This window comes from Bidens hawaiensis, unplaced genomic scaffold (genome assembly GCF_021521415.1).
Source record: "Bidens hawaiensis isolate Kalapana, Puna unplaced genomic scaffold, B.hawaiensis_p1.1 tig00003356_1, whole genome shotgun sequence".
NCBI classification, from domain to species: domain Eukaryota; kingdom Viridiplantae; phylum Streptophyta; class Magnoliopsida; order Asterales; family Asteraceae; genus Bidens; species Bidens hawaiensis.
In genome coordinates, this window is record NW_027491185.1 from 308,464 (window position 1) to 325,650 (window position 17,187).

The following is a 17,187-nucleotide window of genomic DNA, read 5'->3' on the forward strand; positions in this document are numbered from 1 at the left end:
TTAAATCTTAAATTAAATCTTAATGCACACTTGTTAAAAGAATCTTCTACTTAAATGCCATAATTAACAACGCGGCATGTCTGGTGGCGGGTGAGGAAGTGTTTCCATCGGCCCGTGCCCGTTCTTCACTATAAACACAACCGCCAATCCCCAATCAAAATGCTGCTCCAGATGACAATGCATAAACCAAACCCCTAAAACATTACAAATTCGACATCAATATAATTTATATAAGTATAGTTAATTATATGCTTAGTGTTTATGGAGTATGAAATAGTTAATATACCTGGATTATCAGCAACAAATCTGATTGCAGCCCACCCACCAACGGGCACACCAATCGTGTTCATGTAAGGCGGGTCCACCAAGTTAAACCTTGCGGTTTGCGGGTTGTAATTCCCACTACCATACCCGACCACATAGAAGCTATACCTGTGAAGAAGAATAGGGTGGTTTTCGGTTGTCACGGTCCCCGTGTCCTGCAATATGAGCTGAACCCGACTCCCGTATTCGAGAACTTTGACCCTCGTTCCGTATGTGGACCCCGTGTTATTAGGAGGTGAATTAGGTGCACCGTTAACAAAGTCATAAAACTTAAGTGGCAACCCTGGGAAATCCTCGGTGAAATGACCGTTAACATGGTTATAATAAGCTTGTAGGATCGCGGTATTTGGTTTAACAAAACTATTATTATTCATGGAAGCGGCCATCACACCGCCATTAAAAGCTTGACAATTCTGTTTAGGTGTTTTTGAACCGCACTTATTAATGTTAAGACCGATAGTAAAGAAAAGATCTGTGTCTATATCTTTCGGGACATTACCAACTTTAAGGCTTCTTAACCCGTCCATAACGGTTTTAACCGCTAGATTATCATTAAACCTAGGTAATAAAGAAGCTGGTAAAGCCACACTATTTTGTATAGCACCTACATATTGAAAGTATGCAATTGATGTTATGTTTTGAAATAGAGCATGTTGGGCCGACATGTACGGCCCCATGGCCATGGAATATCGTCCTATCTTTTGATCGGCCTTGACCAGGACGTTAAGGGTTTGACCGGGCCCGAGCATGACTCGGTCAGTGGTGAACGGTTTTGTGTACTCCCCATCGGCTTCAACGATTGTTAGTTTGTGATTAGCTATTGAAAAGAAGCTTTCCATGTTTAAAAGCGCGCCAATTAGCCTTAACATGTAGGTTTTTCCGGGTAAAACATCAATCTTGTACACGTCTGAAAAATAAAATAAAATAAAAAATCAAAGGGTATTTTGGTCCACCTAGAGGTGCACAAATCGGTTTTTTTAAAAAAACCGGTTCGGTTATTAACCGGACCGGTTTTTTTTTGGCCCGGAAAAAAACCGGTTCGGTTAATAACCGGACCGGTTAATAACCGGTTTTTGTATCTGAAAACCCTAACCGGTCTAACCGGTTAGGACCGGTTTAGAAACCGGTTAGAACCGGTTAATAAACCGGTTTTTTTATTAACCGGTTTTATAAAAACCGGTTTTTAGGTTAACCGGTTTTTTTATTTTTTATTTTTTTTTTAAATAACCATTATTTTTTCACAGTATAAACAAACCGGTAACTACAAGGCAAAACGGACTCACTTCATTCTTTGCTTTCGTTGTTAGGGTTCTTTGCTTGGAAGATTAAAAACACATAACTTTCATTTATAGCTTTTACATTAAAAATACAAACATTAAATCGTTATCGCATATTCGTAACTCAAAAATACAAACATTAAAGAATGCTTAGACACGATTACATTAACAACTTGCTGTTTCTTACTCATTATTTGCCTCCATGTTTGCTGTTTCTTTAACTAATTTTCTTCGCTACCCGATCCCGAGCTATTCCTTAGGTAATCGTCGTACGCAGCTTCTTCATCGGCCATTGGTTGAGTGTGTCCTTGATTGACCTCGTCTTCATACAAGCCCGCCTCATACTCCATTTCCCCCTCGAGTGAGCGTTGATGTTGTGCCCTATCTAAAGAGTCCAAGTAATCCTTGTAGCAAATCGACATCTCTACAGCTGGTGGAGTGAGTCGAGTCCTCCTAATCGATATAACCCTGCCAGAAACAGAAAAAGCAGACTCCGAAGCTACCGTGGAAGCTTGGACCGTTAGTAAATCTTTGGCCATGGCGGCGAGGATCGGAAACTCATCCTCCTTACCTCTCCACCAAGCCAGCAAATCAAGACTTCTAAATTCATCCGGAGTCATGTGTTTCACAAAGTTGGTACCACCATACCTTCCAAGTTCACTGCTTGGGGTGTTTACCTTTTGACGTTTACCGGCGTCTTCCCAAATCATGTAGTACATCCCCATTTCAAGGTCGGTTTGGGATTGGGATTGGGCAACAGCTCTTAACGAGTCATGAATTTGGGAAGACGACCCGTATTTTGTAAGGTAAACATCATACATGTTTGACAAGGTGGTGTTGAAAGCATTCTTTAAAGTTTGGTTATAATAGGGGTTTTGATCGTCGTTTAACTCTAGCTCGTCACAAATTTTTTCTATTAAAGCTTCAACACCACCAACATTGATGCAAGGGTTTAACGCAGCAGCACATGTCAAAACAGCGGGTAGTTCTTGAAAATACATTCTAAATTTTTCTTTCATTTTTACACCCATATCAAAATAAGGTGCACCCCTACAATGAAGTTCACTCAACTTTATGCACATGACAGCAATTTTTGGTAAAGCAATGGGGCTTGTTGGATAGTAAACCCCGGATAAACTAGTTGTGCAAGATTTAAAAATTTGAAGGACCTCCGTAACGATCTCAATCAATAACCAGTTTCTAGGATCGTACGGTGCACATTTATCCCTACTTGACAAAATTTGATGAAACACAATTAATGATTCTTTTTGTTGGATGGCTTTCTCAAACATATCACAAGTCGAGTTCCATCTTGTTGGACAATCCCAATTTGGCCCCAACCATTGACAATTAGCTTCTACACAAAATTTTTTGTATATTGAAAATGTTTTATTGTTGCTAAAAACATCTCGTAACATTCTTTTAAAATTGTTTCTTTGCGTTTCGATCACGTTTAACCCATCTTGCACGGCCAAGTTGATAATATGTGCAATGCATCGGCTATGAAAAAACGCTCCATCACAAATAGGTTTATACTTTAATTTTAAATGGCCAACCGCGGCCGTATTGTTGGACGCGTTATCAAACGAAATTGAAAAGATTTTATGTTCAATCTTGTATTGTCGAATGACTTTATCCAAGAGTTTAAAAATATTTCTACCCGTGTGCGGGTAATCAAACAATTGAAACGCAACGGTTCGTTTCATCATTTGCCACGACTCGGGGTCAACCCAATGAGCCGTCACACAAATGTATGAGTCGGGCGAACCATTAGGTACCGACCACACATCCGTTGTTAAGTTTACACCAGTTTGTAAGTTTGAAAAGTATGAAATTAGTTCGGATTTAGCGTTTTTCCATGCTTTAAGACAATCTCTTCTAAGGGTCGAACGACTTACGTGTTGGTAGCGTGGTTGAACATACTTTTGCATCATCTCTGTGAATTGAGGGTTGTCGAAGTGGTTGAAAGGAAGTGTTTGTTGAATCACAAAGTTTGAAAACTTTTGACGTACCGCTTCAAGGTCGTACGTAAACACCGTTCCTTGATTCGTCATCTCCGGCTGCGAACTACTTCCCGATTCGTCCTTCAACGCCTTGCAAAAGGGCCTTTGTACATGCGCTTTTAAAGTGGAGTTTGCATCTTTGCCATAAAACTTCAAACAATGTTTGCATCGAGCTTTTTGGCTACCGTTAGACATTTCGCATAGGTCGAAATGTTGCCAAACATCTTGGTTTCGTTTCGTGGGGATGACCCGAACGACCGTTTCTCCCGTGTTCGAGGCACCCATGTTGACGGATGAAGCAGCACTTTGGGAGGCCATGATAATCGACTACGAAATAAGAGCGTATGGAGTGGTAATGTGGTATAATTGAGCGTGAGATAACAAAATAATCGCGTATGAAATAAACGTTTAGAGCGTTTGGAGTTGTATAATCCCCTAAACTATATATAGATGTTTGTGGGGGTAAAATGGTAAAAAAAAAAAAAACGGTCAAAAAAAAAAAACGGCTATATAGCCGTTACACAACGGAAAAAAACCGGTTTTTAACCGGTTAACCGGTTATGGAAAAACCGGTTAACCGGTTTTTTTACAACGGTCAAAAACCGGTTTATAAAAAAACCGGTTAACCGGTTTTTTTATAACCGGTTATTAAAAAAAACCGGTTTTTTTTATAACCGGTTTGTAAACCGGTTTTGGCTCTAAAATGTGTAACCGAAATACAAACCGGCGGTTTGTAAACCGGTTAAACCGGTTTTTAAAAAACCGGTTTTCTTAAAAACCGGTTTAAAAACCGGTTTTCTTAAAAACCGGTTTCCGGTTTAAACCGCCAAACCGGTTCCCGGACCGGTTTTTTTGACCACCTTTAGGTCCACCCATTTAACGAAAAAAACATGACCATATCTAAGGTGTTAACTGCTTGAGAAACCACTCGATGTACTTTGGAAGAACAATGTATCAAATTGTTCTAACGATCCGAAAGAAAATAAATATTTACCGTGTAATGATTTCTTTTTCTAACATCCGAAAGAAAATAAATATTTACCGTTTGCGGAGAAGTTATATTTGGGGCCTGGATGACCATTGATGGTATACGCGTCTGCTATCGGGGCACCTGTACCGCTAGCCATAACAATTTTTTCAAGGTGCACAAGATCTTGCTGCCAATACTCCCCTACAAGAAATAAATAAAATTTCTAATACTATTTTTCAAATGTATAATAATATTTGCATGAAATGGAAAGTCAACTGACCTAACATTACAATATGTTCTTCATAAGGGTGTTTAAAAGGGTAGGGCACTCCTGTTTTAGGGTAGATGATAAGGGCACCATAAACAGTAGCTCTAAGCCATGAAAAATGAGCATGCCATAAAAGTGTCCCCTTTTGTCCCGATAAAGTGAACTCGTACGCAAAACTTTGACCGGGTTGAATCGGGCACTGAGTAATGTAAGAAGGCCCGTCTGACCAACACGATAAAATCTGTCTAACACCGTGCCTAATAATTTTATAACACACATTTCCTTAGAAAAAAAAAATGAAGTGAAATAAAAACACAAAAAATGGTAATGTACATTTATAATTCTATACCAGTGAATTGTGACATTGTAGGGTGACTCGTTGGTGAGTTTAACAATGACTCGGTCATCTTCATGGGCGTAAACGACTGGTCCCGGGTATTTCTGGTTAACGGTTACAATGTTTGTGGTGTTACAAAGCTTGTTGACTTGAAGCATTTGGACCTTAAAGTCATAGAACCTTGTTGAAGACATGACATGAAGCATGTTATGAGCACAAAGATATAGTAAGCTTAGTAGAACATATTTGAATGCATTGATTTTGGTCTTTTGGGGTGTTTGATATATTATTATGTAAATGTAAAGGAGGAAGTGAGAACATAATCACATGGATGGGATGGTTTTTATATGCACAAATTATTCATTTTTTATATTAAAAAAAATGATGTTTTTTAGAAGAAAAAGGACTTGTAATTATAAGTTTTTGGAAGGTGTTTGACCATACAGTTGCCACAAACGTGCTTCAAAACAATGCGTGCGATACAATTCTATTTAAAGAACGACATATAGACATTTTGTGCCTATTGTTTTAACTTTTAACTTAATACATAAAGGTTATTTATACATAAGACGGTTATGTAATTGATAGTGCATAATCATATATATTTCTCTCTTCCATTCTTTGTATCTAACCAGCATTGCGTACTCGCGTTTATTTAGGTTGTCAATCGTGTCGGTTTTGTAGGTAAAATATATAGGTGAAACCTAGCACGGACCCATATACTTATTTGTGTGGTGTTGAGTCGATTCGTTTAATGTTCAATTGTTAATATGAGTAATAATTTAATGACTTGGTATTTAAACAACTAATGATTCCAACTCAAATGCACGTTTTTGTAATCCGTGTCTTTTAAGTGTTTTTGTTTCCTTGTGTCTTCTTTCCGGTTAACTAAACCGGTTCTTTATATTTAGCGTCAAATGAAAGGATCGGAGAAAGTGTAGTTACAACTAAGGAATAAAGTTGTTGAATATGAAGTTGATTAAGAGTTTAAAAGGGAAAAATTAAAATCAAACGTCTTAAAATTTTACACTTTTTTTATAACTATTCATGAAATCTAAATCTACACGCTACATGAGAAAATGGTTCTTTTCTTAGAGTCGGAGAGTTTCAGTGAGAGCAGTCTCTCTGTCTCTAAATAAGAACTTTCTTAAAATTGTTATGGGGTTCGCAGGTTAACCCATTTAATCTACGGATCATGTTTGGTTTAACCGATTCATTAAACAAACCATGTTTGGGTTAACCCATTTACTAAAATGATCTCGTTCGTGTCACATGTTTAATAGACAGACACGTTATACTAACTGACACAAAACATGTTTATTTTCTGGTCGTGTCAATTGTTAGCATTTGTATTGTTCTCTTGGTTATCTGCTGGAAATTAGATGCATATTCAATTTACCCGTGTAATATATTGCACCTATATAATGTATGTATATAATATAATGTACATAGAGTTTGACCAATCAAAATGTTTGTTTTTTTTAAACTTTGGAGTGAGATGAGAGAGTAAAAGGTGAGTCTGGTTTGCTTTATTGAACATTCTCCTTCTATGAAATGATCACAAGTCACTTATGCATGCCAATGTGGGTCTCTTTATTAATCATGTGGTTTTCCCACACTTGTTTTCCAAACTACATGAAGATCTTGACTAGACATTTAGTTTCATGTTTGAAGTTTAAAGTTGTATTTGTTACTTGGTTTATACACAGCTAAATTGATTTTATAACCATGAGAACCTGTCTTCGAAAAACTTACATGTTGATTCATGCATACTACACCCCCCACCACCCTTCGTGTCTTCACATTTTATTGTTTTTTTTTGTTTTTTTAAACACAAAATATGAAAACATTATAATGGTTCAAAAGGCCGAACCAAGAGGATCTAACGATCCTTTTGCCGTCATAATTGTTGGAATCTTTAATGTAAAAAAAGTGTTTATTTTTTTTAAGAAAACAAGGATTCTAACTCTTGAAACGTGATGCTTAATGCATTAGTGCCTTAGCGGTTTTCCTACAAACTGATGGCACATTCAAATATTTAAATGTATCATCGGTTTGGAATGAACTGCTAATATAGGGAAAGGGGTCTTTTAGATGTGAACATGAAACTTTACGCTATGTCAGAATAAATCCGTTATAATGCTTTATAGAAGAAAAACTAAAGTATTGTCGTAAGAGAAAACGAAATGATATGTAAAAAAAATCTGCACCGACTGTATGACCGTAAGCCACTGGTTCCGCAACTTTATGGTTTCACAATGTAAATGTTATTGTTCACTAGTAGTAGGGCAATGTTTTGCTTTTTCTCTAATTCTTGTTTAAAATCCGATCAAGACTTCAAAAACCGGAAACAAAACCTCAACGATTTCTACATCATCATACCAAGATTATTTACACTCGATCTTCACTTCCATTCACAAGCGTAATCGGGTTATAAATAACATCCTTCACAATACCCAGGATCGCGTCCCCAGTAAACCCATCATCATTCGCATAAAAAAGATTCAACACGTTACACATGTTCCAAAACGCGTCTTTACACGCTCTAGGAACAACGCTCCCCTTTTCTTCCGTAACTAATTTCATCATCTCTCTCCTCTTATTCTTTACCATCTTCATAATCTCCTTCACAACCTCTTCTTCCACATTATCACTTTCTCCATTACTCAAATGCAATGCCACAACATTTAATTTTCCTTCTTTAAATTCCCTCTATGTTAACATTCAACAAAACTCATTATTAGTTTATTACCATTTACATTGTTTTTTTAAAGACAGAATTACAAATTTTGTCATTTAAACATATGCAATTTATAGATCAGGTTCTTTAAAAAGTTTATATACAGGCGGTGTATTTTACATAACATGTTTGTTTGATTTTCGTCTTTTTGACTAACTGGCATCCAAAAACCCGTTAAGTCTTGGCATGCGAGGGCATTTAAGTCTTTTTAAGCATACTATTTAAGTATTTATAATTAAAAAACAAATTAAATATATTATTAGAAAAAGAAACTAAATAAAATATGTTAAACAAAAAACCTGTTAAGTCTTGGCATGCTTGGATTTAGACAATTAGTGTAAATGACAAAAAACGAATGTATTTTGTCATATAAAAGACACCGTCCGCGGATAAACTTTTTAAAAGACCTGATCCATAAATTACACATATATTTAAAGAATAAAATTTGTAATTCTGTCTTTTTTTAATAAAATAAAGTTTTTATAAACATATACCTTGAAGCTATGGATATCGTTCAAAAGTCGACCCTGAGTACTCATTAGCTTAAATAGATAATGATACTCAGAGCTTTCGACAATCTCCTCCGTCAATTTGGGTCCCACAAAGTAAAGAGCAGGCAGTACAATCGGGCCGAGTGCAAATGACACGTACGCGTTTTCCATGTATTCGTTTATTGTTGGCACATAAGCATCTTTTGTCCATATAGCTTCTCTTAACATACTATTCATGAGATCCAACCACTATACAAACAAACAAATAATTACATAAATATATTAATATACGAACACGGTCTTTTCTTTTTATAAAGTAGAAAAGATTAAATAATGTCTTACGGTTTGAATAACATGACTTGTTACGTCTCGTCCTTGCCATTTAAAAGCTGTGTCTCCAATCCAACATATTGCATTTTTTAACGCCGAAAATACAATTCTAACTTGCTCTGAACAACAATCATTGTCAACATTCACATTCCATCTGCATTATATAAAAATGTAAAACAAAACATTTTATAAATTTTTAAATAATTAAGAAAACAAATACGGATCAAGATTTTACTTTTCAACACATTGAATCAGGTTGACCAATTCGTCGATAGTACCACCGACGTCAAAAAAGTCATCAATTACTGTAGTAAGGATCCCATTTTTGGCCCATGAAATACGCGCGCCGGATAATTCTGGTAGTGAAAGTGTTGCAGCAACCGAGAAATAACAGTAGGCGGTTTTTTGCCTAGCAAACTTGAGCTGGTCCAGTTTATTATCCACCACCCACCTGGCGTCACGTCATCACGCCATGTCATCATTTCTTCGTTAATCAAAGCACGAATATAAAAAAATTAACTTAAGATACATACCTTTCAAGGCCTTTTAGTTCTTCACGGTAAATAGATTGACAGGCGTTAAAATCCTCAACTGCAAACCTTAGGTAATCCTTGTTGCTAATATTTGTTGAGCTGGCATTAATTAGAGTAATATGTTCAGATTTATGCACTGCTTATAATATCTTAATAATAAATATTTAAACTTGAAATGAAAAACTAACCGATAAGTAGTTTTCAATATTCTTGTATTGTCTACATTGTAAAGATCAATATTTCGTCTAGTGTTTATGCATTCTAAACCGGTGTTAAAGGGGAACTTAAGAGCATTGTCCACCTAGTTAAGTTAATCATTTTCAGACATGAAAATAAAGTTCATTACGAGTTAGAGTCAAAGTCAAAATTAGAACCTCTTTTGAATCGGTGGATATAATTCTTTTGAGGAAATCAGCCGACTTCAAAATTTGTTCCCCGAAAGATAATTCCTCTTGGTATAAGACCTGTGACGCGTTAAACACTTCAAGAACTGCATATTTGTCTTTAAAAGCTCCTTCATTAGTAATTTCCGCCAATGGATCTACGCCACGTATCAAGTTATAAAACCAAAAAGAAAAGAAAATAATAATAATAAATAACTTATTATATGTTTTCTTATTTAAGATATAATGAAACATACCTGAGGAGACTTCATACCCATTGATCCTTAATAACCGGAAGGCTAAAGCGCACGTTACAACATCCATGAATATTTGATCATCCTTCTCCACCCAACATCTAAAGTTGACCGAATGATTTGCATTAATGTTTCTATATGTTTTGATTAAATATAAATGAAAATTAATAATTAGTTAATTACCTATATGTTTCATCTAAAACATTTTTAACTTCTACACTGAAATGGCGTGCGATTCCTAATCTTTCAAGCGTGTCAACCATGGAAAGCCGGATAAATAAATCAAAAGGGTAAACTGCTGGGACTGAGATTTACCACTTAAATATGTTAGCACAATGTACGATTTTAAATATTGATAAATTAACTGAATAATAAAATTGCACGGTTGTACCTGCGTTACCAAACTTGTCCAAAAGTGAAGTTAAATAATTAAGACAGCCAGCATTTTTATGATTAATAAAAGCAGCTGCGGTTGCAGACGGTGAGTTCAAAACCGAACCATTTTTCATCTGATATTTCTTCACCGTACGCCAATCATATAAACTAGCGAGTCCTTCTGAAATGTATGCAAGGTATGCATCCATCTCATTTGAATCACATCTATAAGATAATAACAAATAACAAATAAAAGTTCCTTTCTTTGCAATATATATGACTCGCATAATATCATATAAAAAATAAAAATACCTTTTTAGCTCTAATTCTCTCTCGTGTAGCATCAAACTGAAATCTGTTTGGTTTGAAAGAAGGTTTATGTTCAAGGTTTTTGCATACTCAAGCATACCAGGAAATATGATATCAAAACCAAGAGGAGATTGTTGACTTTTGTCATTGACCGAAGCAAAATTTGACTCGATAAAACCTAGACCTGCAACAAGAGTTGACTATTTATATGAAGACCAATAACACCTGGCCCTGTAAATGAACCGAGCGTTCAGTGAACTTTTCGGCAGGGAGTTAATTTATAATTATTTGTTTAAAAAATGAACAAACATGAACATTTTTTTTTGTTCATTTAGTTAAATGAACGAACACGCGCACATGTCTTGCTCATTCATTTGTGGTCGATTATTTACTCTCATTAGTTTACGTTCATTTGTATATTTGGGTCAATTCCAATTTAGTCTAGTTTTCTGAAATTAAAATATCGCTCGTTACAATCCAGTCTAGTTTATTATTTTTTAGGTCCAACAGATTGATGTTCACGTTTACTTTTAATTGCCATTTCCACAGTTATGTTTGTTCATCTATGTTCAGTTATGCACGCTCGCTTACGTTTATGAACTGTTTGTTTATACTATTAAAAAAAGAACATAAACGAACACGAACACATTCATTTTCTTAACAAAGGAACACAAACAAGAATACCTCCCTCATTTAATTGTCCGTGTTCGCTTGTTTGTTCGGTTAAAGTTAAATGAACATGCACATGTCCCATTCGAGTTCGTTTACAAGCCTAATAAGTTAATAACATTTAAGCGACAGTAAGCAAGAAAGCAGCAGAAAGACATACCTTTATTAATTTGGTCTTCTCCAACATTCCATCGTTTCAACGCAACAATGCATGCTAATGTTGAAGATAGAGAATCTTTAAGCAACGGGTGATTATGATGGTGATTAACGAGACACCATGAACCGTCATTAAGCTGATTATTAACCAACCAGTTGACACACTCGGGGAAACAAGGGGATTTGGGTGCGTTTGGAGACGGGACCATGGCTACCCATGCTGTGTCATATGCAGAAACCGAAAGTTCTACATTGTTAAACAGTTTTTGAATTCGTTCTTTGGTTGTATCAACGGTCTGCAAACGTTTGTAGATACATGCAGTTTATTATATTAAATACATCAATGAATATACATAAGTGAAGAGTGAAGACAATAAGTTATACCAGATTAGTGAGATTAGTTTGTCCGGCGTGAGAAGATGCTGTTCAAAACACGAAATTTGAATTAATCGAAGAAATAAAGAAGAGAAACATGTTAAAATTATACAGATTCGTACCGGTGTGAATAGCTGAAATGGCCCGATATTGATACTGTTTGGATGATAAAGGGACAGTCATGCTATGTGCAATATTCATTGATATCTCCTTTTATTTTCTGCAAAAAAAACATAATGAATAAGTGTATTTAGAGGCTAGGTATGGAATTAGTAAGTATCTGCAAGAAGACTTCTGGAAGTTTGTTTATGTTCATTCATTTAATAAACAAACGAACATGAAAAGAAAACTTGTATTCAGTTAATTAAACGAACAAACATGAATGCATGTTTTGTTCATTCATTTATGTTCGTGGACGTTCGTTTAGTTATGTTTATTTGTGTTGATTTATGTTCGTTTTTGTTTGGTTACGTTTGTTCATGTATGTTCGTTTATCTTTGTTCGATTATGTTCGTCAACTGTTCGTTTAGATAAACGAACGAACATAAACAAGCACGCTCGTTTATTAAACGAACATGAACATAAATATTTGTCCAGTTAAGTGTTTGCGTTAGTGTTCGTGTTTTTTTAAAGTTAAATAAATGAACACGAGCACGTTCATGTTCGTTCTGGCAATAACAACCCGTGTCAACATTAAGATGCAGGTTTGGGCATCATGGGGAAAAAGTCGAATAAACTAAAACCGAATCTAAAAATAAAAAGTAAAATAAAATAATAAAACCGAATAAACTGAAAAAACCAAAACCAAAAACCCAAAAAACCGAAACCGAACTAAAACAAAACTAGTTAGAATCGATAAACTTCGATACAATCATTAAATCAATCCGATCATAATGAACAATGCATCATAAATCCAGTTAATTAGAAGTAATAATTTGTGTTGCATGTGAAATCAAATAGGCAGGTTACCTAAAATCCTACTTGCATGTCAAATAAATTGAGCAAAATCAAATGCAAAATCGTCTTAAATAACACAAGAAACAAAAGAAAAGAATTAGAGATGTTACCTGAAGAAGAATAACAGAACAGAACAGAACATAAGCAAGAAGATGCTTTTGGACAAGACAACAAATAATTGGGTTTACTACTTATATAACAAAATATACCCCACTTTTTGGGTTTTGCCACGTGTTAGCATCTCTATATTTAATGTCTATCCAAATATGAATATTATTAAGAATATAATAATGGCATAGCATTTGTCACAAATTTATTATTAATGTGCCGTAGTGCACGTTACTTGCCAAGAAGAATCTTTTAGTAACACGAGCTGTAAGTAAATACTCCCTTAGCCTCATTTTAAATTTTTTTGTGGGACCCAAAACACATAAATTAACAAATGTTTAATCATTTTATTTTATGAGCTGTAAAATGATAATAATATCTTTTAAGTTATTATGGCATTTAAATTGGGACAACCAAAAATTGGAAATTGAAACATCTAGTATATGTAATAGTAAGGGCACAATTAGAAATTAAATTTATATGTATAGAAATGATATTTAAATTGGAACAACTAAAAATGAAAAAATGGATATTTAAAATGGGACGGAGAGAGTATTAATATGTGAAAAATAAATATGTAACAAGATAATATATAATTTTTTTCTTTATACTAAGTGTTGTATTTGACTGTGTTAGTTATTTGTATCCGGTGGTGATCATACTATGTTCTAAATCATTTTTCAATCGTGTATAATTATTTAACGTCTTTCTAGTGGTATTTAGCTTACAAATTTCAATATGTTTGACAGAGAAGTCACGTTAATGTGATACCCAATGAACATGTCAAGACTCAACATGTCAGTCCAATCTAAGTGGGCATAATATCGATAAGTTAGGGCAGAGGTTAGCCCATTGGGTTTAAGCCGAAGTACTTTCTTATAAATAGGTGCTCTCACCTCCACACATAATTAGGTTATCTTCTCTAACCCTTTCCATCTCTCTTGTGCTTTACACACTTGTATGCACGAAGAGATCGCAATGAAGGCGGTGATGGCTCTACTACATAAAAGGACTTGAAATGGCTAGACCGGACCCAGGAGATGAGATGAAGATTAACATTGTCACAAAGCGAGAAGAGGAACCCGAACCAAATCTTGGTGAGTTCAAGAGATACCATCCAACTGTGAAAATCAACAACCCAAGGTATTCCCCTGTAAAGGCTACACAATCAATGACAATTCAGAGGAAATGTACAAGATCAACGCAAACGCATGACCCTATATATGGGGAAAGACCAAGGGTCGATAATTATTGTTTGTTTAACTTTGATGCATTGTATTTGTCTTCAAAGGACGAATTTAAATTGAATTGTGACATCGATTAATACATATATTTTGTTAGAGTTTGATTGAGTAATATATGACTTGATGAGTTTAGAGATACTATAGACGTATTGCTAAGATATGTATTCAAAGTTAGCCAATCAATCAATGTAGCCATGTAGGCTTTGTTTATGCAACCATTGCCTAAACCATATCAAATTTAAAGGGGAGTTGTTACCTGAAGAAGAATAGAAGCGGGAGAAAACAAGAAGATGCTTTGGAGAAGAGAACAAATAAAATGTTTAAGAAATAACTAGTCAAATACTGGAATTAAATATCCACATAATTCATTAGGTTTGCTACTAATAAATATAAACCCCACTTGTTGGGTTTCGTCACATGTATTGAATGTTTATAAAAAAAATGAAATGAAATATTTGTTAATAATATAATCATAGCATTTGTGTATGTGTAGACTGTGTACGCAGTTTATTATTAGTGTGCCGTAGTGGCTAGTGCCAATATGAAATTATGAAAGGAGTGAATATTCTTTTTAGGTAACACGAGCTGTAAAGAAATATAAATTTGTGTAGAATTCAACATATAACCCGACAATATCTTATATTTTTTATTTGATAAGCATTTATATTTTATTTTCTAATGAGTGGCATATCTCTATAGTAATAAAAGAAAGGGTAATTTGTCCATGTGTCAATCAAACAAAACTCTTCCTTGACAAGTGGCACATTCCTGATTCATTCTCCTCTAATCGATTGTAACTGCAAAATAAAAAACCGTACCTTTAACGCTTCAAAAGTTATGATGGTTTATTGTTTCCTCAGCAATCAGTTTCAACTCCCCATTCTCCGCCTCTAATCAATTAAGCGACGATGGTTTGAAAAGGGTTCCTGCTAATGATAGATTCGTTCCTGCTTTCACCATCGCAACCGGTGTTAGTGTGTAGTACGTTTGTAACCTCGCAACGGTATGTGCATAACCCGAAGGTGATATGCATTTAACGTGGCTTCGGAAGTTTAACCAGTGCCAGTTGGCGCGCCACATAATGCCTATACGTGAGCAACTTGGTGTGTATAGACAATGTCATCCAGGTAATGATTAGCTTATGAGTTGTTTTGTTTGTTTTCGTTAATGATGTGTCTTCTTTTTTGTGGTTGTAACAGTTTTCGTACATTGTTGTTGTTGTATGCCCTTGGTTCCATTACAAAGTGATTCGTAGTGAGAGCGGCTAAGGTTTTTCTAATGCTTTTTTTATGGGTCTTATAATGTTTGGGTGTCTAAATTTGTGAGTTTACGCGTCTTAAAATGTATGCATTCTCTTATGATCAAAATTCTATTTTTAGAGTAATTATGTATATAATAAAAAGGCATCTTATATTGGTTTTGAAACTTACCAAACTAACATGTCAAAGTTTATGGCATTCTGTAGCACTATGATTCAAGTTTTTTAATTATTCCAACTTCGACCCATTAGAGAAAAAACATAAACTGGGTCGACCTATTAAGAGATAAAAAATACATCTCGTCAAATATTAAAAAATTCTGAACATTGAGAGGAATACCTTTGTTACATGTCACACTATGACTCAAGAAATCAAAGGAAGCTCTAGCTACAGTAGAAATTGACGGTCAGTCAATTTGTTTGTGTGCTGATTTTAGATTTCATTTACCGTTTTTCATTTTAATTTTCTTTGTGAAATATATGTTGCAACAACATTTTATTATTCACATTTTTTAATTTTTATCAAGTTTGGATGAATGAATTGGCATTAACATCTACGTACATTGTATTGACGTTTCGAACGATGTGACATTTTCTTGATATCAGTTTGATTTTCGCTTTAACAAAAGGGATTTATTGTTTTGAAAGAGGTTCAGGTCTAACGTTTTGTTATAAAATATTTTTTCTTGCTTTGTTACAAATCCTAAACGACTGCCCCGCCCTTCGCAACGCGGGGGGTCAAAATACTAGTTTGACTGTATTTGGGTGTTCACATTTCATCAATCAAACCCTTAAAAAATTATATTTTTAAAATTTATATTTTATTTTCAAAAATCACCCCACATCTAATTCTCTAATTCTATCTTTATTATATTCATAAACATTTATTTTATTATTGTTAATAGTAGCTTTTAAGAAAACTAAAATTGTGGAAGGGATGGATCATGTTTTTGAAAGAATTTTGTATATTTTAGAAATGGAAGAGGGTATGATAGATGAGCTATGAATGCCCTCACTTTTAGTTATTTGTAATTTTTCAGTTGCGTATCATTATCTTAAATCTTTTCGGTGGTATTTAGCTCACAAAATTTAACATGCGCACGAGAGTATTCACATTAATATGATACCCTTAGGAAAGAGCCATAGCTTAACATGTCAGTCCAACCTAAGTAGCGTGCCTAATGTCGGTTAGTTCAAGTAAAAGTCACCCATTAGGATTTAAGCCCAAGTATTTTCCTATAAATGGGTGGTCTTACCTCCACACATAGTCAGGTTATCTTCTCTAACCCTTACTATATCTCTTGTGCTTTACACACTTGTAGGCACATAGGGATCATAATAAAGGGATTCGGACGTGGACAAATGAAAATGGGATCTGAAGAATGTGGACCGTCGAAAACGGGATTTGAAGGATGTGGACTAGGGATGAGATTGGTACCGTACACATACTAAAAGTATCAGTACCGAATAACAAATAAGCTGAATTGGTACATGTACAAAATTGGCTAAATTGGTACAGGTACTCAACGACACTCAATAAACCATAATACTCAAACTGTAATACCACAAGCAAAACATAATATCAAAAATAGAACGAATAAACCAAAATCCCAAAATCCATTCGTGATCAAGTAACATAGTGCAAATACCAATACTTACAAAAATCCTAAAACTTTATCAGTAAAACCTCTATATGTTCCAAACGACTACCGGATACTAAAAATACAGAAAAAAGTGTCGGTTTATGTACCAAATTGGCTATATTGGTCTGAGTATCGTTTAAAACAAGAACTAGAGGATCGATCTGGTCTTTTTTAACGGAATAT

The 17,187-nt window shown here is 34.8% G+C and overlaps 2 protein-coding genes across 2 annotated transcripts; both read right to left on the reverse strand.

Annotated features, from left to right (window-relative positions):
* Positions 1 to 5,817, reverse strand: LOC143623153 (laccase-6-like). Its single transcript, XM_077094124.1, has 6 exons — positions 5,812 to 5,817; positions 5,192 to 5,445; positions 4,855 to 5,099; positions 4,647 to 4,775; positions 287 to 1,231; positions 1 to 194 (listed from the first exon to the last, which is right to left on the reverse strand). The coding sequence occupies exons 1-6, from the start codon at positions 5,815 to 5,817 to the stop codon at positions 64 to 66; spliced, it is 1,710 nt and encodes a 569-aa protein (XP_076950239.1). The 3' UTR covers positions 1 to 63.
* A 1,499-nt stretch (positions 5,818 to 7,316) lies between these two features.
* On the reverse strand, positions 7,317 to 14,397 carry LOC143623247 (ent-kaurene synthase 2, chloroplastic-like). The gene is made up of 15 exons (XM_077094195.1): positions 14,360 to 14,397; positions 11,917 to 12,004; positions 11,804 to 11,841; positions 11,424 to 11,715; positions 10,598 to 10,778; positions 10,302 to 10,510; positions 10,094 to 10,214; positions 9,914 to 10,011; positions 9,648 to 9,814; positions 9,462 to 9,574; positions 9,274 to 9,372; positions 8,976 to 9,191; positions 8,753 to 8,894; positions 8,414 to 8,659; positions 7,317 to 7,891 (listed from the first exon to the last, which is right to left on the reverse strand). Exons 2-15 carry the CDS (start codon positions 11,993 to 11,995, stop codon positions 7,571 to 7,573), a joined length of 2,322 nt encoding a protein of 773 aa, XP_076950310.1. The 5' UTR covers positions 11,996 to 12,004; positions 14,360 to 14,397; the 3' UTR covers positions 7,317 to 7,570.
* Between the last annotated feature and the right edge of the window lie 2,790 nt (positions 14,398 to 17,187).

Coding starts and splice junctions, on each gene's coding strand:
- LOC143623153 (XM_077094124.1), bottom strand. Junction 5,100..5,191: donor TACAATGTCACAATTCACTG/GTATAGAATTAT, acceptor TAAAATTATTAG/GCACGGTGTTAGACAGATTT. Junction 4,776..4,854: donor AGAACATATTGTAATGTTAG/GTCAGTTGACTT, acceptor TATTTCTTGTAG/GGGAGTATTGGCAGCAAGAT.
- LOC143623247 (XM_077094195.1), bottom strand. CDS start 11,995: ATGAATATTGCACATAGCATGACTGTCCCTTTATCATCCAAACAGTAT. Junction 9,192..9,273: donor GAACTAAAAGGCCTTGAAAG/GTATGTATCTTA, acceptor ACGTGACGCCAG/GTGGGTGGTGGATAATAAAC. Junction 8,895..8,975: donor CTGATTCAATGTGTTGAAAA/GTAAAATCTTGA, acceptor TATATAATGCAG/ATGGAATGTGAATGTTGACA.